Genomic DNA, 21,911 nt, shown 5'->3' with positions numbered 1-21,911 from the left:
CACAGTCCTTTCTGACAAAGTGTTGATCTCTCGCATGACTGTCCCATTCACAGAGAAAGCAGCAGTACTTGGTATACCCAAGCTGCATTCCAAGGAGAATTGCCACTACCTTCAAGTCTCCGCATATATTCCAGTTGTAATTGCAGTAATGAATGTGGTTCAACAGTAACTGCATGTTTTCATAAGTCTCTTTCATATGCACAGCATATCTGACTGGCATAGAAGTATATACAGCTCTGGCAAAAATTAAGAGACCACTGAACAGTTTTATATTGGATAGCATGGAAAGACTTGTGGAAAGCTTGCCAAGATGCATGAAAGCTGTGATTAAAAATCATGGTTAGTCCACCAAATATGGATTTCTGAACTGTTCCCGAGTTAAAACATGTGTAATTTGAGGTCTGAAAGCACTGTTTATTTTTTAGTATTTTGACGCTTTATCATTTGCTTCAAATAAATACATAATTTTTAGCTTTGAATTTCGGAGACATGTTGTCAGTAGTTTATAGACTAAAACAACAATATACCTTTAAAGAGAAAAATCAGAGAAACTGAAAATTTTGCAGTGGTCTCTTAATTTTTGCCATTGTGTAATAAAACTTCTGGGCGAGTCAATAAACAGTTGCCATTCTGTTGGGTCATGTTCACATCCTAGTGCACTAAACCAACCTGTGATGTCATGGCAAAAAGCTACATCACCAACCTAACTGAAGAATTTTGTAAGATCTTCTTCATGACTACGAAATACAGAAATTTTTGTCACAGGTAACAACAGATTCCATCCTTGCAGCCTTGATCCCAGTAATTCTACCTGGCTCTTTGAAAATTTCAAATCCCTCACCAGGTCATTCAGATCAGCTTGACATAGAAGACGTGGCTCACTGGATGTTGATGGTTTGAAGTCTGGATCAGCAGAAGTCTCCATTTCTGCTGACACCCTATTGTTGCTTCGTCGTCATCTTCCTCGAGCGTCCATACTTCGGGTGGCTTTGAACTGGTAGACTATCATCATGACGTACTGGTCGCATGGCTGATGGAATGTTATGATAGTCTATGAATTTCTTAGTCTTTGTTGAAAACCCAGACACATTTGTAATACAGAAGTAACAATCACTAACGTGATCCCTATGCTCCCTCCATATCATTGGGACAGCAAACGGCATTGAAGATCACAATCCCGTTATCCAGAGTCTTAGATTGGCAGAGCAAGAAGTGCAACATATATGAGGTGTCCAGGACTTATCTTGGTCCCCAATTGCACGAACAAAATATAGTTCATATGCTTTCTTGACGTATAGACTTATGTTTCTTCTCTGACTTTTCAGAGTGCACTCATTACAAATGTAACAGAAAGTGTCACAGCTATTATGACACTGACAAGACATTTCAGAGTCGATTTATTACAAAATACTAGAGATATATATCAAGAAATTGCAATGAGGATTGATCGTGGAAATGGTAATGTTCATGAACTCAAAATTTGACCGGCTACAGCTGACGCCGCATATATAATGATGTATCTATGGCAACATGCCACAGTTATAGACAGGTCTGGGCATGTCTGTTACATGTCCAGACAAGATTTCATTATTTAATTTGTACTATATACATATATATTACATATTTACACTGCAATAACATTTTTCAAACGAGTTACGTAGAAAAACTGAAAATTTGCTGTGACAGAAAAATTTTCAAGTAGTTGCTTTAACATATTAGCAATAAATAGTATGTTTCACGTCATATCTCAAAAACTTACGTGATACAGTAATTCTAATTTCACCTCTGAAATTGGGACCATGAATTCTATATAGAAACTTAAATTCATTCAAGAGACAAAAACCTTGTTATTCAGTGAATTGGTTAAAACCCTTATCTCTTTTTGCCTGTACTATGTTGTAGACTGACTTATGACCACATCAAAGATGAAGTTTCATCTGGTCATAAATCAGCCTAGAAGAGGATTTCAGGATAAGAGAATTTAGCCATCAGATGAGCTCACTGACTAATTTTACTGTTAACTCATTCTGCAGTTTGCTAGTGATACACACAGACTGTGGATACTAAAGGGTTCAATTTTACAAAAATTATAGTCAAAAATGCATGTGCTTCAGTTAAAAAAAAAATAATCCCAAAGAGCTCCATATTCTTTAAAGTATCAAACTGATGATATATGTGAAAAATTGGCATGTTAAAATATAAAAATATGCTGTAAAATCAGAAAGACATATTAATGCTGGTGATGAAGCATTATATTTAATCTTCATAAAAGTCATATACTTTATGTCCCAAAAGATTCATTTCCCACCAATGTCCTTTGGATTAACCATGTTATTATTGCAGTTATTTATTGAATAACTTCATTGTTGACCCAATAAACGTCACTGTATGAATAAGTGTATCCTAAATATTACGTTCTCTTCTACTACTTATTTATGTGAAAAGAAAAAAGTTCCAAAAATGTTAGGTGTCCAAAACCCCTATGTTAGGGGTTAAGGGTTAGGTGTCCAAATGTTAGGTGTCCAAAAACCCTCACTGTTGCCCTGAACCACTCCCGCCTTGACTACTGTATTAATTGCCCTCCCCCTCACTCGACTTTCCCCTCTCCAGTCCATCCTTAATGAGGCAGCCAGGGTCACCTATTTGGCTAATCTTACTTAAGACTCCTCCTCTCTGTGCCAGTCATTGCACTGGCTGCCCATGAATTATAGGATCCAATTTAAATTGCTTGTTCTCACCCACAAAGCTCTCCACAGTGCAGCACCCACCTACATCTCTTCCCTCATTTTTGTTTATCGGCCTACCCGTTCTCTGCGCTTTGCAAGCGACTTTCGACTAACATCCGCACTAATACGTAACTCCCACTCCCGGCTTCAAGACTTCTCCCGAGCTGCACCTATTCTTTGGAATGCTCTACCCCAAGAAATTAGGATGAACCACAATTTACACAGTTTTAGGCGCTCCCTAAAAACACAACTGTTTAGGGCAGCCTATCACTTTCCCTAATCAAAGTCCTTTTATATTCTTATAGCCCATGACTTATTTCTCCAAAGGTAAGTCTCCACCGAACCCAAAAGCACAACAGATACTGGCTGGTGACTAGCTCATGCAGCCTTTATCTATCCCTCATCCCCTCGAGATGGCTGGACCATCATTGTAAATGAGCCACTGTACTTTGTGTCACCCTCACCTCATTGTAGATTGTAAGCTTTTACGAGCAGGGTCGTCATTATTTTTGCTTTAATTATTGTATTATCTTTAGCTATGTTACTTATGACTGTTGAATATGAACCTCTGAATTGTAAAGCGCTGTGGAATATATTGGCGCTATATAAATAAAGATTATTATTATTATTATTGTCTTTCTTAAAAGCTAAAAGAGGAAGATTGATTATACTGATAAAGAACATTTTAATATTAGTATTTCAATTATTCCATTCATTTACCTTTCTTTATTTTTGTTTATAGTTGTATAATATGAACTTTCCAGGGAACAATCATACCGCTCGACAACATTCAGTGCAGCCCATTTACCTCAAGCAGCTTGTTCTAACTAGTGATTGGCAGAACTTAAAAGCCCCGAACAGTTAGTAAGATGCCTAAGGATTTCCAATGTAATCCCTCAAGTTATTTAGACACCTCAAAGCTGTAAATAAAAATAGTTTATTGGAAACAATGCACAATGCCACTTTCTAAAGCAATTTTACACACCATTCTTTTCTTTTAAGCATGCTATGGAGGTTATGTTTGAACAACAAATATGCACATATTTATTAAGACTTATGTAAAAAAGTATCTGATTTACTTCTGTTGTTAATGCATATATTTACAAAAGTTCTTAAAAATGGACTTGTACAGATTACCTAAAAATGTACCTAAAATCATTTATGCGCATTTTAAGTTTACAATTAGTTTTAACGTTATGAAATTTAAGGAGAGACAATGAACTTTGTAAGTCCTTTGATATTTTCCAGTAAGCTAATCCCTTGGTAAATACACGTTGGACTCATGATTAAGTATTATCGTGGTGCTGCATAGTGTTATGTATAAAATAATTCCATTGTAAATAATACACGCCAAGTGTTTATATGCCCATTGGAACAACTTCACACAATTGGTTGGCTTGATGGAAGCCAGGGCTTCCCCATAAATACATCTCCTGAGGTACATTGTCAGCAAGGATGTAGTATGCGTCAACAATCAATGCCATGCTTTGCTGGTGTTAGAAGAGATGACTGAGCCAAGATCCTAGCAAAGGAACTATACAGATTGAAAACACAAGGTACAAAAAAAATAAATAAAAGCTTCAACAAAATTTTAAATTGCATCCACATTTACCCCAAGGCTCTTCCTTCTGAAAGTTTAAATAAAAGTATTTTTGCACAATGATGAAATGTCTTCGGAACTCTAAAATAATGTGAAACTAATTGTGATAGAAGCTTGTCGAAATATAAAACATGACATGAAAAAGTTTTTCAGCAATTCATGCACAGTAGCATAAATTATCACTTCATCACATGTCCAACCTCTGATAGGACTGATGATTAGTTGTATCATTTGGGGGTTGAGGAGCCACAATATAGTATTACACAATGCTCTTTGCAATGGATGAGTGAGCATACATTACATTTTTAGCCTTTGGTCACTATTCACACTCATTAATAGAGGGGGTTTTAAAGGAACAGTTATTTCCAAAACTGCAAATGATTTCATATCCAGTTGCTAATCTTTGGGGGTCCCAAGAATGGGGCACTGCAAGCCTGAGAATGGGGCTGTAGACTCCTATCTTTAATAGAGTGGAAGTAAGCATGCTATAGTCTATAGGAATGCCAGAAATAGCTGAGCACTGCACATGGCTTTCTCCATGAAATATCATTATTTCTGGCCAAGACATGACTCATCTTATGATTTTTTTTACCAGTGTTTTTTTTCTTAAGCTTGTGGGTGGATATTAGCTGCTATGATTTTTTTTCAGAGTCAATAGTTTAACAGCAGTAACATGGGGAACAGTATGCAGCAGTACTAAGATGTGTGGCTGTGAATCTAGCATTGAAGTGAAATAAATTTGCTAAAAGGTGCAGCACCTTCTGCCCTGGGCCTGACTGGTCTCTCACTGTGCTTAGTGCTCCTTACTTCTCCTCCCCTTACACTCTCCATGGAGAATAATAGGAGGTATAACCTGGCAGGTGTGAGCTGTTTTTGAGAGTCAATAGTTAATCCAGGAAGCAAGTGAAAGGTAAAAAGGTGGTTTATAAATGGAGAAATAAACTAATTTCTCTAATAAACTATATTACAAAGTTTTTTATATTCACTTGTATTATTGATTTATGTAAAAATTGTTAAAAAGGCAGCGTCTATTTAGTGACAAAGAAAAAACACTGGTCACTTAACAGTATTGAGTGCTGAGTAGCTGTGTTTAGAGTGCTCTGCTTTGAAAATATAAGTACTCTAGTCCACTGTGCACATTTATCATAATATTGTATTTTCTTCAAAGACCTATATGCATTCTAATATGTTTGACGTAATAGAAGATAGTGATGCCAAAGAAAAATTGAAATTATAAAATTATTCATGAACATCATTGGTGAAAGTTTGAACACACCTGTTAATGCAATGTTTTTATTGTTCTTATTGTCGTGTTGACATTGTAGATTAAGACTAAAGGCAGCAAACCAACATTTAAAAGAAAACACAAGTAAAAAAACAAACCAGAATATGTGACAAACCTTAAATTATACAAAGTACTCCTATCATACACTGAGGACAGCTTTACAACCCCTTGATATTTTCTCAGGATATTTTCTTGGGTAGTGAATGTGAATGACTTTCCAACAGTCTTAAAGGAGTTTCCAGAGGGACTAAGCACTTGTTGGCTGCTTTGCCTTCACTTTGTGGTCCAACTCAACCCAAACTATCTCAATTGGTTTTAGGTCATGTGATTGTGGAGGAAATGTTATTTGTTACAGCATTGCATTCCTCTCCTTCTTGGTCCCATAGCTCCTATATAGTCCAGAAGTGTGTTTTGAGTCTTTGTCCTGTTGCATTACAAATCATGGCACCACTAAGTGCAAACCAGATGGGATGGCATGTCATTGCAGGGTGCTATGGCAGCCATGCTGGTTAAGTGCGAGTCAAATTTAGAATATATTAACAGTGTCACAACCAGAGGACACCATCTCCTCTATGATTCAAGGTGGGCAGACATATAGACATATAGAAACCATCAATTCACGTCTCCGGCATCTCACAGAAACATGGCGGTTTGGTACCAGAAATCTCATATTTTGATTCATCAGACAACAGTACAGATTTCAACTGATGTAATGTACAGTCCTTGCGTTACTTGGCCCAAACAAGTCTCTTCTTGTTTGCAGTCTACAGTGGTGACCATTCAACCATAACAGCCTATTTTCTTGAAGTCTCCTTTGGACAGTTGATGTTGAGATGTGTCTGATACTTGATGTCTGAGCATCATTAATGAGAGCTATTATTTGAGGTGCTGTCAATTTGTGTTTTATGAGGCTTGTAACGCTGATGAATGTGTCTACTTCAGCAGAGGTAATTTTTGGTCTGCCTTTCATGGGGAGCTCCTCGTGAGAGCCAGTTTCATAATAGTGATTGCTAGTTTTAATGACTACAGTTGAGGATACATTCAAAGTTCTAGCAATTTTCCAGATTTACTGCCTCTCATGTCCTACAGTAATGATGGATTGTTGTATCATTTTACTTTGTTGAGTGGTTATTGACATATTCTGGCTTAAAACAGAATCTTATAAAATTATGGTTTTATCTCATCAATTTTCAAAAGAAACAAGAAATATTGGAGGGGCCTCCTGCTGACCAACACATTCACTGTGCCATAATTTACACTATAAATTGGTGTAAATGATAGCCGAAACCTATTCCTGCTCATAACAAATGTAGATTTCTACATTTTCTGATCAAACAAAATGGGGTATGCACCTCCTACTAAATTCGGCACATCTAACTGCATTATTCAGCATAAGTCTGGCATTTGAAACTTCAGCCTTAAAAAATATCTGCTATAGAGAAAAAAATGATATGCAACAATTATTCTTTTGATGGGTCTGGACATCTGTTTATTCATTCTTAAAAGCCAATCTTTTTTTTCTTATATGCAACTGAATATACTTAGAATTTTATACCAGCCTAAACATTGCCTTAAAGAGAACCTGATACATGCTGCCCAATCTGTGGGCAGCATCTATCAGACACTGGCTGTATGAACACAGTCAAGTATGTTTGACTCTGAAACGTTGCAGCATGTATCAGCAGACAGGTTTGCTTTAAGTCAACATTTTTCATTCTTCCTTTCTAAAAAAAAAACATGTTTATAGCTACATATGATTAAAAAAAATTCAGAAACATTATGGAATTTATACTCATACAAGTGTTAGGAGGGCGGTTTCAGACAACTTTATTATAATGGAACGCAACCGACCCCTGGGTCCGCGATGCAGCCTGGTGGGCTGCTGCCGAACACTTTCCAGGTGAAAAGTAAAGCAACCAACTTAAATGATAAACCCTTCTGTGTTACTGCACACAGGAACGGGTATAGCGGTTCGCTCTATCTCTGTTAACTGCACGGGAGATGCGCGACCGGGGAAGTAGCTGAAGCCCTGTTAACTACACAGGGACTACACTGGCGGCGCTAGGATGTGTGTGTGACTACGCCGATGGGTACATGTGCCTCCAGCCTGCGTGCTACTGGACTGAAGGGTATTACTCCACGTGGCTGACAGGCGATAGCCGTGGACAGGATGTCTGCAGGCTGCTCGGGGTGTTAGGCGACCCCTTGAGCAGAGCCAGACTGCAAGACGGAGCTACCTGCCTATTTCCACTAGCCTGCCTATTTCCACTACACCTGCCTATGGAAACTACGTGGAACACAGTCGTCCACACATCAGCATCACTGCTCAATGATCAGAGCGCGCCGCCATGTTTGTGGGCGGGTCTTTTAAAGACTAAGCCCTGCCCACCTTCGCACTATTGGTGGCGTCACCCGCGACCAATCAGGCGGTGCCAGGTCACCAGATCAGGTGCTGGCCAAACCACCAATCACGGTCCGCCAGGTCACGGACATGCTCAGTGCGGAGAATCCTGGACTTAGGCTCCAACAGCCCTGTCTCCCTCAGCAACCTATGCTTAATGTTGCTAGGCACAAATACCCAAGAGACAATCTGTACATCTCGTGGACCAGCTACGAGTTGGGGCTGACGACGATGCTGAGCAGCATGAGCCCCAGCTGGACCAAAATGGGAGACCACAGAAGGTTCTGGACCCATTTCAAATCCAGCAACAGCCTGAAGCCTAGCAACAAGCACATATTTGTTTAGGTGCCAAGCTGTCTGTCAAACTTTATCAGAATCTCAGTATTGTGGCAAGAGAAAGAGAGAGCGAGGCAAAGGCAGATCTGTTAGGTGTTTTTATAAGGACTGTGTGACTCTCATTGCTTTAAGACATTGAGTGTATTATGGGTCAGTTACTTTGGCATGCAAATGGGCTACTGTGATATTTAAGATGCGTGAGTGTATAATATACACTGGCAGAAAATGCTGGTTTGTGCTGCCAAAAACAGAGTAAGATGACAAAAAGTGTCGCCTCTGCTTCCTTTCCTGTATTAGTATATCAGTGGAAAATAAGCTCTTTGTGATCAACCTGCTGGTGAAGGAGGAAAAAGAGCAGAATCAGAGCAAGAATATATCTTGTACACTGCTCTGGTGGTGCACATAATTAGCAATGCAGTATAGAAATTATCTTCTTGCTCTTATTCTGCTTTTTCCTCCTTCACCAACAGGTTGACCACAAAAAACGTACTTTCCACTAATATACTGATACAGGAAGGGAACCAGTCAAACTACTACTGACTGGTACACGAATAGCTTGACACTAAGGAATAAGGTAGTTAAAATGCTAGACACCAAGAACTGGGACTTTGGTATACTGAACACAGAACATATCAGATTGGTAAGTAAATTGAGGTTCATGGGATCCAAAGGAGCTTAAAAAATGATATTGTGAGAAATTGATTTTGTCCATTACTATTTTTCACTGTGATAAGACTCATTAAAGGGTCACTATTAACTTTTAGGATTGCTACTTCCTTTAAGTGGCACTAGAGTTTTGGTCTTCTTCATCTCTGAAGAGACAATTTGCATATTTCCCTGAGGAGCATTGCGTCTTTAAAAGTCTCCTCACCGTGACAATTCTTAACAAACATGTCGCTCTCCGCAAGGAGAAATGTTACCCCTTAGATATTGGTCTGACGCCTCTCACCCAGCCAAACCAGAACTCACACTTTGCACTGACGAGGGGCAGTACCCCAAAACACAGTGTCTGCAAATTGAGTTTCTGGTTCTGGCTTATATCCTAAGTCATGTGATAAGGCTCGTTAAAGGGTCACTATTGACTTTTAGGATTGCTATTTCCTGTAGGTGGCACTAGAGTTCTGGTCCTCTTCCTCTCTGAAGAGAAAATTTTGATATTTCCCAAAGGAGTATTGCGGCTTTAAAAGTCTCCTCACTGTGACATGCTTAACATGTCACTCTCCGCAAGGAGAAATGTTACCCTTTATATACATATTTTTCACTCCAAATGCCATTTGTCATGCTTTGTTAAAGCGGTGGACCTCACAAACATTACTTAGCTGCACATAGTGCACCCCTGGATACGTTCAGTTTCTATACTGAAATATAGGTTCTGCTGAGCAAGATTTTGCCTGTACGGATGGGTGCCACCAACTCACTACTATATATGAGAAGTAGCTATTAAAATACACTTAATTCACTATGTACAGACAAAAGCAGCACCTCATTCTTCATTTAACAAACTACTCAGCTTATTATATAGCAGCATAGATGAACTTGTGAATCAGGGTAATATTTGCATGTCGATTAACAGTGGGCCCCCAGAGTCAATGTTGCTGGTTGACCCTCAGTACTCCAATCCGACACTGTATTTATAAGTAGAACCATGAATGGCTGCATAGTGAATTATTCAAACTGAAGTGATAGGAGGAGGTGTCATAGTAGTCACACAATAACATCAAACATAATATGCTGTAGTGTAATTTATTTATATTCTGTAGAGAATGCTTACCACAAATAACTTTATTGTTAGTTGTGAGCATTAGGATGTATTCAGACTAGAAAAATGCAATTCTTGGATCATGCTGTGTTATGAAAAAAATACCAGAAAAACACCAAATACTATAACAAATGTATCAATAATTTGCTGTGGACTTAAAAGTAACAATTGGCTATGGAAATTTTTGGACCAAAAAATGTTAAAATGCCAATAATAATATCTCAATAATGGATTAGACTCTGGGTATGTATCTTACAGATGCCAGCTACCAAAGAAGATAGAAGAGAGTATTGTTTTAGGAACTGATGCATAATGTATCACTACTTATAGTATTTTTAATGGTAAAGAAAATGTATAACTGACAGACTTTTATATGACAAGTCAAATGTTCTTCAAGTAAGATATAAAAGCAAAACTGTACTAATGCTACATTATAAAACACATACTAAAGCAAGTCATGTTTCATAAATATTTTCTTTGAAAGTTCAAGAAAAGAAACACTGTATAAATATTTGATTAAAGAAGATCAGATAAAAGCATTTTAATGGATACCTTTTCCCCAATTTCTCCTGGAGTACCATTTTCACCTTTGCTTCCCTTCTCACCCTGCAAAACACAATAAAGACAGCCGTACATTAACAAAAACCTAACACAATACACAGTACTAATTTCTGTCTGCATAATCTATTGTGAAATAGCTTTCACATAAGTACCACACAAAACAAGATGGAGAGAGAACATTAGATTTATTAAAAGGTCCGTTGTAGACAACACAGTTTACATATTATAGTAACACTTATATTTATTAGCATTAAAAATGATTCTTTAATATTCTATTTTGTTTGTTTAAATTATTTAATAGTTGCATTATAAAATCTCAAGTGGAGTTAAATGATTGATTATTAGTGGAAAGGAGCCATGTCTAACGTGAAGGAGGAAAACAAGTGTATATTTCACTTTGTAATGTTGTCTAATTGCATAATCCGTAACTTCCTGTACTGCGCTATTTTTGGAGAAGTAACCATTTGGGACGGCTCATGGATAAACTTAATCTCACGGCATAATGAAACCATACCCTGTCTACCACATGTACAAGCAAAACCCCAAAGCATGTGTTACTTACTATTCCATCTGACAATCTAAATTTATAACTATGGTATATATAGACTTCCAGTCTGAAATGAATGTAACAAAAGGTTGAAAACTTTTGCTTTAGGTGCGATAATATTTATGGTTAATTAAATATATATGCACATAGATATCTAATTAGATATAGCTTAATTAGATATTTAGCTAAGAGTATCAATAGTGATAAATTATATGGTGAAACTTGGGGAAAATGTATTTCTTGAAAAATACAAACTTGTTCCTGTTAGCATGTAAAAGTTTCCTTCTTGTTTCGCTTGATTATAAAATTATAACTGGTTTTAACTAATGTTTTATAAGTTTAGGGTAAGTCACAACTATTTTTTGTATACTTATGAAAATGAAAATGGCAACTTTTTGAAGGGGAAAATATTTTAATACCATTTTGGATAAATCTCCCTTATTCAATTGATCCCATATAACTTATGAGTTTATTAGAATATTTATTTAACATTTAACTTTTTTATACTTTTAAGGTGTCATATGTGACAATTCTGCTAGTGGAATAATTGAAATTAATTATCTATGATCTAGAGAAGACAAAGACTGACAATACATTAAGACAGCAACCAATAATTCTAGCGTTATTGTTAAATATTTAAAACATCCACTTGATCTTTTATCAAAAGCATCATTCTTGACATCTTTGCATTTGGTAAACGACTGTCAGCAGACATGATACTAAATCAACACACTCCCTTAGTATGTAAAGGGTAATAAAAGACGCCCGGCAAAGCTTAGCATGAGTAGAGTGAATTTATCACAATGAATTGCATGACAATCATTCCCTAGATACTATGCAGTAACAGAGGTCATTTTGGACTGCACAGACTATGCAGAACCTGGAAGCGGGCAAAGTAGCCGGTATTAGAACTATGTAAAAGGTCCTATGAGATCAAAGTCTGAGTTAGAAAAGTTGTAACAATTTAAAACCATTTTAAAATATTAGATTAAAAACGACTATTTTATAAATATTCATTTATATTAATGTACAAATTGTAATAATATTTTGTATGTCTTGCAAATTAAAGCTTCAGAATGGTAGCGAACAGCATGCTACCCAACACATCGACCTGCTGTGATGTGGTGGTAGTTTGGCACAACCATGCATTAAAATGACCATGCAGCACAAATAGCATAGTACCACGTAGTGCACAGGTGGTTAAAGATTGCTACATCTGTAAATCATTTCCAAAAGTTTCAGTCATTAGTCACTTCACTAATCATATAAAATTTATAATTAACAAGGATAAAAACAATTTCCAATTTATTAATATATTATGTTCTGTTTTCACATTGTGGCTAAACCACAAAAAAAGCTAGATAACCAAAAGGCTGCTCAAAATCTGCTTAAAAGCAGAAAAGTTGACATAATCTTAGTTTTTAAATGTAAATGTTCATTGACCTTGAACAGTGGCACTCTTCACAAGTCTATATTATTATTATGTGAACATCCATATGGTAAAGCTATAATAATTAGAGATGAATGAGCACTAAAATGCTCGGATGCTTGTTACTCGAACTGAGAAATATCTAATGCTCAGATGCTCGTTTGAGTAACAAGTATATTGGGAGTCAATGGGAAATCCGAGTATTTTTCTGGCAAACTCTACAAGGAGGCCTGGGGGGCATTGAAAATGTTGAAATGGATGGAAAAAGTGCTGAATGGAACAGCATGGTTAAGACCCCTGGAATCATCTCTGACTTCCATATCGCTGCTGAGAACAATGGTGTAAAACTTTTACTCCACTTTAAAGACTGACAATAAAACATTCAAAATCAAAGAGAACTTCGAATTTACAGGAAAAAAATGTGAAGAAACTTTTCATCCTGTATAATGACTTGTATATAAGGCAAAATTTAAAAAGGATTTAAAAAAATATTAATTTAAGTAAACCAAAATTGTATTTTTAAAAAAAAAAAAAAAAAATTGGAAATTTCAGTGTAATTTATGAAGGAAGTAAGAAGTGCCAAAAATACAGGACTCAGAGCAATTCAGATACATCCTGCATTAGACATAAAGGAGGGCCTCATACACATTATGTTCAGATTGTCATGTAGTGGTACTCCTAGACTCATAAAGGCTATGCAATAAGTACAAAGCCTGCCAAAAATTACAAGCAGAGTCATCCACACTCTCTTGAAGGCACCAACTGTAGTGCCTCATAAAAAAAAAATTAATAAAGTGTAGTTGTGGTATTTCCACACTCATAAAGGCTTTGTACAATATGCAAAGCTAGGAAAAAATTATAAGTAGGGTCATTCAGTCATCCATAGACCCTAGAAGACAACAACTGGCGGGCCTCAAATATTGAACATTGTTTTTAATGTGCTGCTGTCATTTGGTGGTATGGAAAAGTTCGGCCTAATCCAGGCTTTGTTCATTTTTATCAAAGTGAGCCTGTCAGCACTTCCTGTTGACAGGTGAAAGGATCTATCTGTTATGACCCCACAGTGGCACTAAAAACCCGCTCAGACAAGATGCTATCGGCAGGGCAGCACAACACCTCCAAGGCATAGAGGGACAGCTCATGCCAGGTATGCAGCTTTGAGACCCAATAGCTGAAGGTCACAGAGGAATTATGGAGTACGCTGGCTTTGTCGGCCAGGTATTGCTTGACCATTTTTAAAAACTTTTCCCTCCTTGTCAAAAATACCCAGTCATCAAGGCATGGACACAGGGAGGGTGTCATGAAATTGGCCCAGGTCTTTGACAGTGTACTCCTGCCTCTGCTGTACTTGGTGTGTGTCTCCCTCGCCTCTCCTCCTTGTTTGGGCAAGGAAGCTTGTCTGCTGCTGCTAACCTTGTCTGATGGGAATTTTTTCAGCATATTTTCCACAATTGGGTGAGTGTTATATAACACCGAAATATTCCACAAACACGTAATACTCTATGGATGAGTAATTGAATCAAGAAACATTTTTCAACACTTTTTCAGACTGTTATATAACAACGAAATGTACCACAAAGCACGTAATACTCTATGGGTGAGTAATTGAATCCAGAAAAATGTTTCAACTTTTTTTGGGAGTGTTATATAACACCTAAATGTACCACACGGCATGTAATACTCTATGGATAACGATATAGTCATTTTTTTCACCCCTCCTCAAAAAAAAGTGGTCTAATGCTGCAGCTATATATTTAGCAACAGACTGCAAAGCCCTAATCCCTGCTTAAAGACTGTATTCAGCCTCTCTTCTTGCTCCTGCAACTCTCTCTCCCTCCCCCTAGGCTAAATACAAAATGTATCTGATATAAACAGCAAAGCACAAAATTAGCCCTTACAAGGACTGTTAGTATGATGGTTCCAGTATCAACACTACAGGACTGTGATTCGTTATACTGTGCACACACGCCTGGATTAGCACTCTCTTCCTCCAAAAAGAACTGTCACAGAGCTGTGAAATGGCACCAGTGTGCTGAGCCTGGCAGTGCCTGTCCTTTTATAACCCCTGATAATGTCATACGACCAGCCAATCATAGTAATGCCATTACAAAGATGGCTATGGAATTACAGTGACACGCAGGCAAATCCCCGCATGCTTATTGGCTGTGTAACAGGCGCCAAACATGCGGGATGGGTATTTGAGTTTGAAATCGAGCACCAGCTAATGTTCGTCGAGTGCCGAGCACATCCTAGTACCCAGATACTGGAGTGATATCCGAGTATCACGGAGAACGTTCACGCATCCCTAATAATAATCTACAATTATTGTCTCAGAATCTATAAGCAAAAATTGCATGTGAAATATAAAAACACGCAGAGGATGAACATGAGTCCTAAAATTTTTCCAAGTCAAGTATTATGGATTCTTTTTATATGGATCCACAATTGAGACTTGAGCATGAAGAGTTGGGCTAAAAGAAAGGATACTTGTAGGCTATAATTAGAGATCAGTGATTGTGGAAGGCCAGACAAAATTCAAGCATGAATAATTGTGCACAAAGAAGAGTATAGATGAACTGCTGTCTGCTAACAGTGTCAACCAACAGCTAATTGTCTGATCAGACGGATTAAAGTGCAATTAAAAGGCATACTGGATAATAACATATTATATAGAGTATTTAGCATTTCCAAGTAGCATACATAAGTTGTGGAAGAGAAATATACAAGCTCAATAATTCATATTTACAGAATACTAACTACTTTCTCAGTTGTAAGTCTAATTACTAGCACGGAGTTGTAAGAAATGAAGATAAGCATCAAAGTCCATGTGGATACATCAAAATGTCAATATGTACTGAAATCAAAGCAATGATCCCGAAAAATGGAGACGCTACAGGTCTTAGAAATGTAGAAGTAATGACCTGGAGAATAAAAATGACAGGTCAGTTTTAGCATTCAGTGAACGTGGTAAAAAAAATAAAAAAAAAACATCTGTGGTATCTCACTTTTTTTGCAATTTCACCGCACTTGGAATTTTTTTCCCTTTTTCCCATACATAATATGGTAAAACCAGTAATGTCGTTCAAAAGTACAACTCGTCCCGCAAAAAATAAGCCCTCACACGGCCATTTTGACCAAAAAATAAAAGCGCTATGGCTCTGGGAACAAGGGGAGCAAAAAACGAAAATGCACAAGTGGAAAATCCCAGGGTCCTTAAGGGGTAGAAGTTCTCCAGGTACACAGATATTAAAGCATAGTAAATCTTGTCAGAAATTAAGAAACTGTGGTGATGTGACCTTCAGTGTCTTACACTCTGCTACAGTCCATTCAAAGAGCAAAGTTCAGAGATTTCCTGTCTGTGCTTTGAACAGCTCAGCTAGCAGTTCTGCAGTGTGCTCTGACAAGCGATGTCAAGAGTTGTGATCCTCAGCAAGTTTATAGTGACTCTGGATGTGCACAGGAAGTAAAAGAGAGCAGAGAAAGCCAGTTTCATACAGAACTGTAGTCTTATCAACTGTGACTTAAGGCCACATTCACACGTTCAGTATTTTACATCAGTATTTGTAAGCCAAAGCCAGAAGTGGTTAAAAAATGCAGAAGTGGTGCACATGTTTCTATAATACTTTTCCTCTGATTGTTCCACTCCTGTACTACCAAACATGGAATGTGTCAAACGTGGTCTTAGCCAGAGTGAATAATGCTGGGTGTTCCAGGGTGCTAGATTGCATTAGAATACATAAATAAATTATATGAATCATTGCTCCCCTACAATGCACAATGTACTGAGTAGCACAAGTATCAGCCTGTGTAGTAAAAGTATCAGCATCTGCAACTGCGGGATAGTGTCAGAATAGTACATACTAGGTGGAGAGGGAGGAATGTTAGGAAAGAGAAACTGTGTGTGCAGTGATTTATCAATTTTGAGACTATGTAGGAGTCTCGGAATAGTGTTTTGTAGGTGGAATGGGTGGGCACTGAGGGTGGGAGTGAGTTAATTGTGGGACAAATATAGCTCTGCCTCTTAGGCCCCCTTCACACGTCCGTATAAAACCGGTACCAGAGATAAACAGTACTGGTGTCATCAGTGTTTATATCAGTGTGTCCTCAGTGAGCCATTGTGTTTTTCCAGTAAAAGATAAAGAAACAGTTAGACTATGTGCCCACGATGCAGAAATGCTCTGGATTTTTTCCTGAGCGTTTTTGCATCTCCCTGGCAGAAAAAACGCATGCGGATTGTACATGTGTTTTTCCTGCCAGGGACGTGCGGATGTGAAGCGTTCTTCACATGCATTTCCGCATGCTGGTTGACAAGCGCTTTCCAAGCGGTTTTAGCATCACTTGGAAAGTGCTTGTCAACTTGGTCACACTATATAAATCCATGCAACCGGCATGGATTTATATAGTGTGACCTTAAAGAATGTTTAAAAATAAAAAAATAAATCTATACTTACCTTCCGATGGCCCCCGGAGTCTTTAATCGCTCCGTCCTGGCTGCCGGCAGCTCGCGGTGCACTACACTGAAGGACCTGCCGTCACATGACTATGACATCAGCACAGGTCCTTCAGTCCACCGTGAGCTGCCGGCAAGTGAAGACAAGCACACCGCGGGCCATCAGAAGGTAAGTATAAATATTTATTTTTCATTTTATTCTTTTTTTCACAGGTTCTATGGTACCCGGGTTCGGAGGAGAGTCTCCTGTCCTCCACACCCGGGTACCATTCGCACATTGAAACGTTTGGATTCCGCATGTACAGATCCAGTGATGAGAAATCCAAGCGTTCCAATGCAAGTAAATGGCAGCAAAAATACAGCGCTTCCGCAAAATAATTGGTAGTGCTGCGTTTTTTACCGCAATGATAACCCGCAGAGGAAATTTCCGCAGCATGCGCACAGCACATGTGGATTATCATTGGGGAACATGGCAGGCCTTCTACCATGCATTTTTTAAGCGTTTCTGCCGCTGCGAAATTGCTTAAAAAACGCATCGTGGGCACACAGCCTTAAAGTACAATGTGATTTGCATACATGTGGTCATGTGCCAACTAGATGGCCGCAGCCTCGCTTGATCTAAGTGTATTAAGTGAGGCCAGGCACAGTCTAGTTGGAATGTGGCAGAAGAATGTGAATTGCATCCTTGAGGTCACATAAGCATCTGCTTCCAGCACCAGCACTGGAGAACCCATAAAGCGTGCAGTGCACATAAAGTGACTGCAGACTTGTAGCCTAAGGCCAAACAACCCTTTTGAAGGGTCTGAAAGGGAGCTAAGAAACGAAAATAAAGGTAACTGAAGATTTTGAGACTTATTACACAGAAAACTATATAATTTTTAAACTTTTCTGCCTGGAAAATCCTTTTAATGATTAAGTAACTTGAATGTGGCTCTAGAAATAAAAAAGCTTACCTGAACACCTTCATCACCTTTTACTCCAGGCAAACCTATAGGACCTGGTAAACCAGCTTCTCCCTAATTGAAAATAAAAAATGTAAAAAGTTTTATTTTGATCAGAGTGTCATTACCATAATCGATCCGATTCTCTCGGATGTAAGAATCTACGATCGTGAGAGCAAGCTCTCAAAATAAGAAAAAAATTAAGGTTTACCTAAATTATAAACACAGAAAACGAAGCTGTTGTTTTTTTTTTACTGAAAATGCTGCAGAGTTACTTTTGTACTTACAGTGCTGGCCAAAAGTATTGGCACCCCTGCAATTCTGTCAGATAATACTCAGTTTCTTCCTGAAAATGATTGCAATCACGAATTCTTTGGTATTATTCTCTTCATTTAATTTGTCTTCAATGAAAAAAACACAAAAAGAATTGTCCTAAAGCCAAATTGGATATAATTCCACACCAAACCTAAAAAAGGGGGTGGACAAAAGTATTGGCACTGTTTGAAAAATCACGTGATGCTTCTCTAATTCGTGTAATTAACAGCACCTGTAACTTACCTGTGGCACCTAACAGGTGTTGGCAATAACTAAATCACACTTGCAGCCAGTTAACATGGATTAAAGTTGACTCAACCTCTGTCCTGTGTCCTTGTGTGTACCACATTGAGCATGGAGAAAAGAAAGAAGACCAAAGAACTGTCTGAGGACTTGAGAAACCAAATTGTGAGGAAGCATGAGCAATCTCAAGGCTACAAGTCCATCTCCAAAGACCTGAATGTTCCTGTGTCTTCCGTGTGTAGTGTCATCAAGAAGTTTAAAGCCCATGGCACTGTGGCTAACCTCCCTAGATGTGGACGGAAAAGAAAAATTGACGAGAGATTTCAACACAAGATTGTGCGGATGGTGGATAAAGAACCTCGACTAACATCCAAACAAGTTCAAGCTGCCCTGGAGTCCGAGGGTACAACAGTGTCAACCCGTACTATCCTTCGACGTCTGAATGAAAAGGGACTGTATGGTAGGATACCCAGGAAGACCCCACTTCTTACCCCGAGACATAAAAAAGCCAGGCTGGAGTTTACCAAAACTTACCTGAGAAAGCATAAAACGTTTTGGAAGAATGTTCTCTGGTCAGATGAGACAAAAGTAGAGCTTTTTGGGAAAAAGCATCAACATAGAGTGTACAGGAAAAAAAAAAGAGGCATTCAAAGAAAAGAACACGGTCCTTACAGTCAAACATGGCGGAGGTTCCCTGATGTTTTGGGGTTGCTTTGCTGCCTCTGGAACTGGACTGCTTGACCGTGTGCATGGCATTATGAAGTCTGAAGACTACCAACAAATTTTGTAGCATAATGTAGGGCCCAGTGTGAGAAAGCTGGGTCTCCCTCAGAGGTCATGGGTCTTCCAGCAGGACAATGACCCAAAACACACTTCCAAAAGCACTATAAAATGGTTTGAGAGAAAGCACTGGAGACTTCTAAGGTGGCCAGCAATGAGTCCAGACCTAAATCCCATAGAACACCTGTGGAGAGATCTCAAAATGGAGTTTGGAGAAGGCACCCTTCAGATGTCAGGGACCTGGAGCAGTTTGCCAAAGAAGAATGGTCTACAATTCCAGCAGAGCATTGTAAGAAACTCATTGATGGTTACCGGAAGCGGTTGTTCGCAGTTATTTTGGCTAAAGGTTGCGCAACCAAGTATTAGGCTTCGGGTGCCAATACTTTTGTCCGGCCCTTTTTTGGAGTTTTGTGTGAAATGATCAATGATTTGATTTTTGCTTCATTCTCTTTTGTGTTTTTTCCTTGCAAGCATATTAAATGAAGATAATAAGACCAAAGAATTTGTGATTGCCATCATTTTCAAGAAGAAACTGAGCATTATCTGACAGAATTGCAGGGGTGCCAATACTTTTGGCCAGCACTGTATGTATTCAGTACATTTTATACTTATGTATTCAGTACATGCACCCCATCTTTCCCATGCACAAATGTCCTGTTGTAACATATATTAAATGTTGTGCTTTTAGCTTTATTATTCATTGGTAAACTCGCCTGATGAAGGAGCCTCTATGTTCTGAATGCTAGCAAATATCGTTTTTTTTCTGGTTATCCAATCAAGGTATCTCTCTTAGAATTACTTTTTTGGGCATAAAACTATTTACATCAAACCTATATACTTACATTTCTCTATTGCTAATTCAGTTTCCATTTTGTTTACTAATAAAAATGAACTATTAACACTTCTATTTTCTTACGTTGCAGAATTGTTTCCTGTTGCTTAATCACCTTTTTACCCTATCAGCGTCCCATAAGGGTATGTGCCCATGATGCAGAAATGAAGCAGAAAATTTCTGCAGCGTTTCTGCAGAAATTGCGGATTTTACACATGATTTTGACGCGTTTTTGCAGCGTTTTTACATGTGGATTTGACTTGCGTTTTTCAAATGCATTGGGACCTCAAATCTGCATGCAGAAACGCACAAATAATGGACATGCTGCGGATTTTTCCGCTGCGGAAAATTCCGCAGCATTTGCACAGAACATGCAGATTTTCATTGGGGATCATGGGGCACAGATTACCAAGCATTTTGCAAGCGTTTACGCTGCGGAAATTCCGCATCAAAAACGCTTTAAAAACGCATAGTGGGCACACAGGATTGTGAAAAGCCAATGGTTTGTCATTCTAGGTGGGTCTAACAGTCTAACAAAGGCCAGTCTTGAGTTTATGCATATTAGATCAGATCAAAGGCATTGCCTAATAGATGTGATGTTACTAAAGCAATATGTTGAAAGTTTATTTAAAAGAACTATTCACAGGGAAAAAAAGTTTGTTTTTTTTATAAAAAAAATGTTTAATTTGACAAAAGTGTAGAAAAAATAATAAAGTTAACATTTCAATGCTGTAAAAAAGAAACATTTTTTCCCCATTTTTTTAAATGAAAAACTAGTTATAATATTTATGTATCCTAAAATGGTTCTAATAAACAATATGATTTGTCTGCCAAAAACACTTACATTGAGAAAAAAATATAAAGCATACGACTCTCAATTCCCAGGAAGTATAATCATAAAATGGAATACTGTTTAAATTAAATTTCTCTGTTAAATATCAATGGAAAAATAACAAACACGACTCTTGGAATAAGGGGAGGAAAAAAAATAAAAGCTCAAAAACAAAAATTGCCCCGACAAGAAAGGGGTTATTCAAAAGGTCCACTACTCTTTAATTTGTGTTGCCCAATATTTACTTTGCAGCATCACTTAACTTGGTAGGACATTTAGTAAAGCAGTTTAAAAATACAGGATTAAAAACCTATTTCAAGAAAATCCAGCCAATATTCAGGACGATTAGCATTTTTTGAGAATTTGTTGTTGATGCTTTAAATTGTCCTCTCTTATATTTTGCTGATCCAGTAACTCCTTCTGAGTAATTTCACTACAGTGTAGAATTTTATTTACTCTTGGCTGAAATTCAACAAATTCTGAAACTTGTGCAGCTGTGTTTACAACTCCTGGACTTTATTTCATAGGTAAATAGGTTCATAGGTAAATATTTCACATTCTCTAGGTATTGTTGGCACATCTTTGTTTATTAACTTTAGCGATACTGTGGCCATGTCTATGATTTGCATATAATTAACAATTGCTAATAAACATTTAAATATTTCCTTTAGTTTTAAAGACTGTACAGTTGTGCTCAAAAGTTTACATACCCCTGTAGAATTTTTGCTTTCTTGGCCTTGTTTCAGAGAATATGAATGATAAAAAAAAACGTTTTCTACACTCATGGTTATTGGTTGGATTAAGCCATTTATTATCAAACTACTGTGTTTTCTCTTTTTACATGTTAATGACAACCAAAAACATCCAAATGACC

General features: G+C 37.9%; 1 protein-coding gene across 3 annotated transcripts in view; it reads right to left on the bottom strand.

Moving 5' to 3' along the window:
• COL19A1 (collagen type XIX alpha 1 chain) overlaps window positions 1–21,911 on the bottom strand; it is a 1,587,177-nt gene that overhangs the window by 1,317,421 nt on the left and 247,845 nt on the right. For all 3 annotated transcript variants that reach the window (XM_073675502.1, XM_073675503.1, XM_073675504.1), the window contains exons 9-10: window positions 18,048–18,110; window positions 10,660–10,713 (exon numbers count right to left, since the gene is read on the bottom strand). In XM_073675502.1, the coding sequence (XP_073531603.1) occupies window positions 10,660–10,713; window positions 18,048–18,110 (117 nt within the window). The remainder of the gene's footprint in view (window positions 1–10,659; window positions 10,714–18,047; window positions 18,111–21,911) is intronic.

Source organism: Phyllobates terribilis, unplaced genomic scaffold, assembly GCF_046119375.1.
Source record: "Phyllobates terribilis strain yellow unplaced genomic scaffold, ASM4611937v1 Scaffold_3__8_contigs__length_932513732, whole genome shotgun sequence".
NCBI lineage: Eukaryota > Metazoa > Chordata > Amphibia > Anura > Dendrobatidae > Phyllobates > Phyllobates terribilis.
This window is presented reverse-complemented; position numbering and strand designations above follow the sequence as displayed.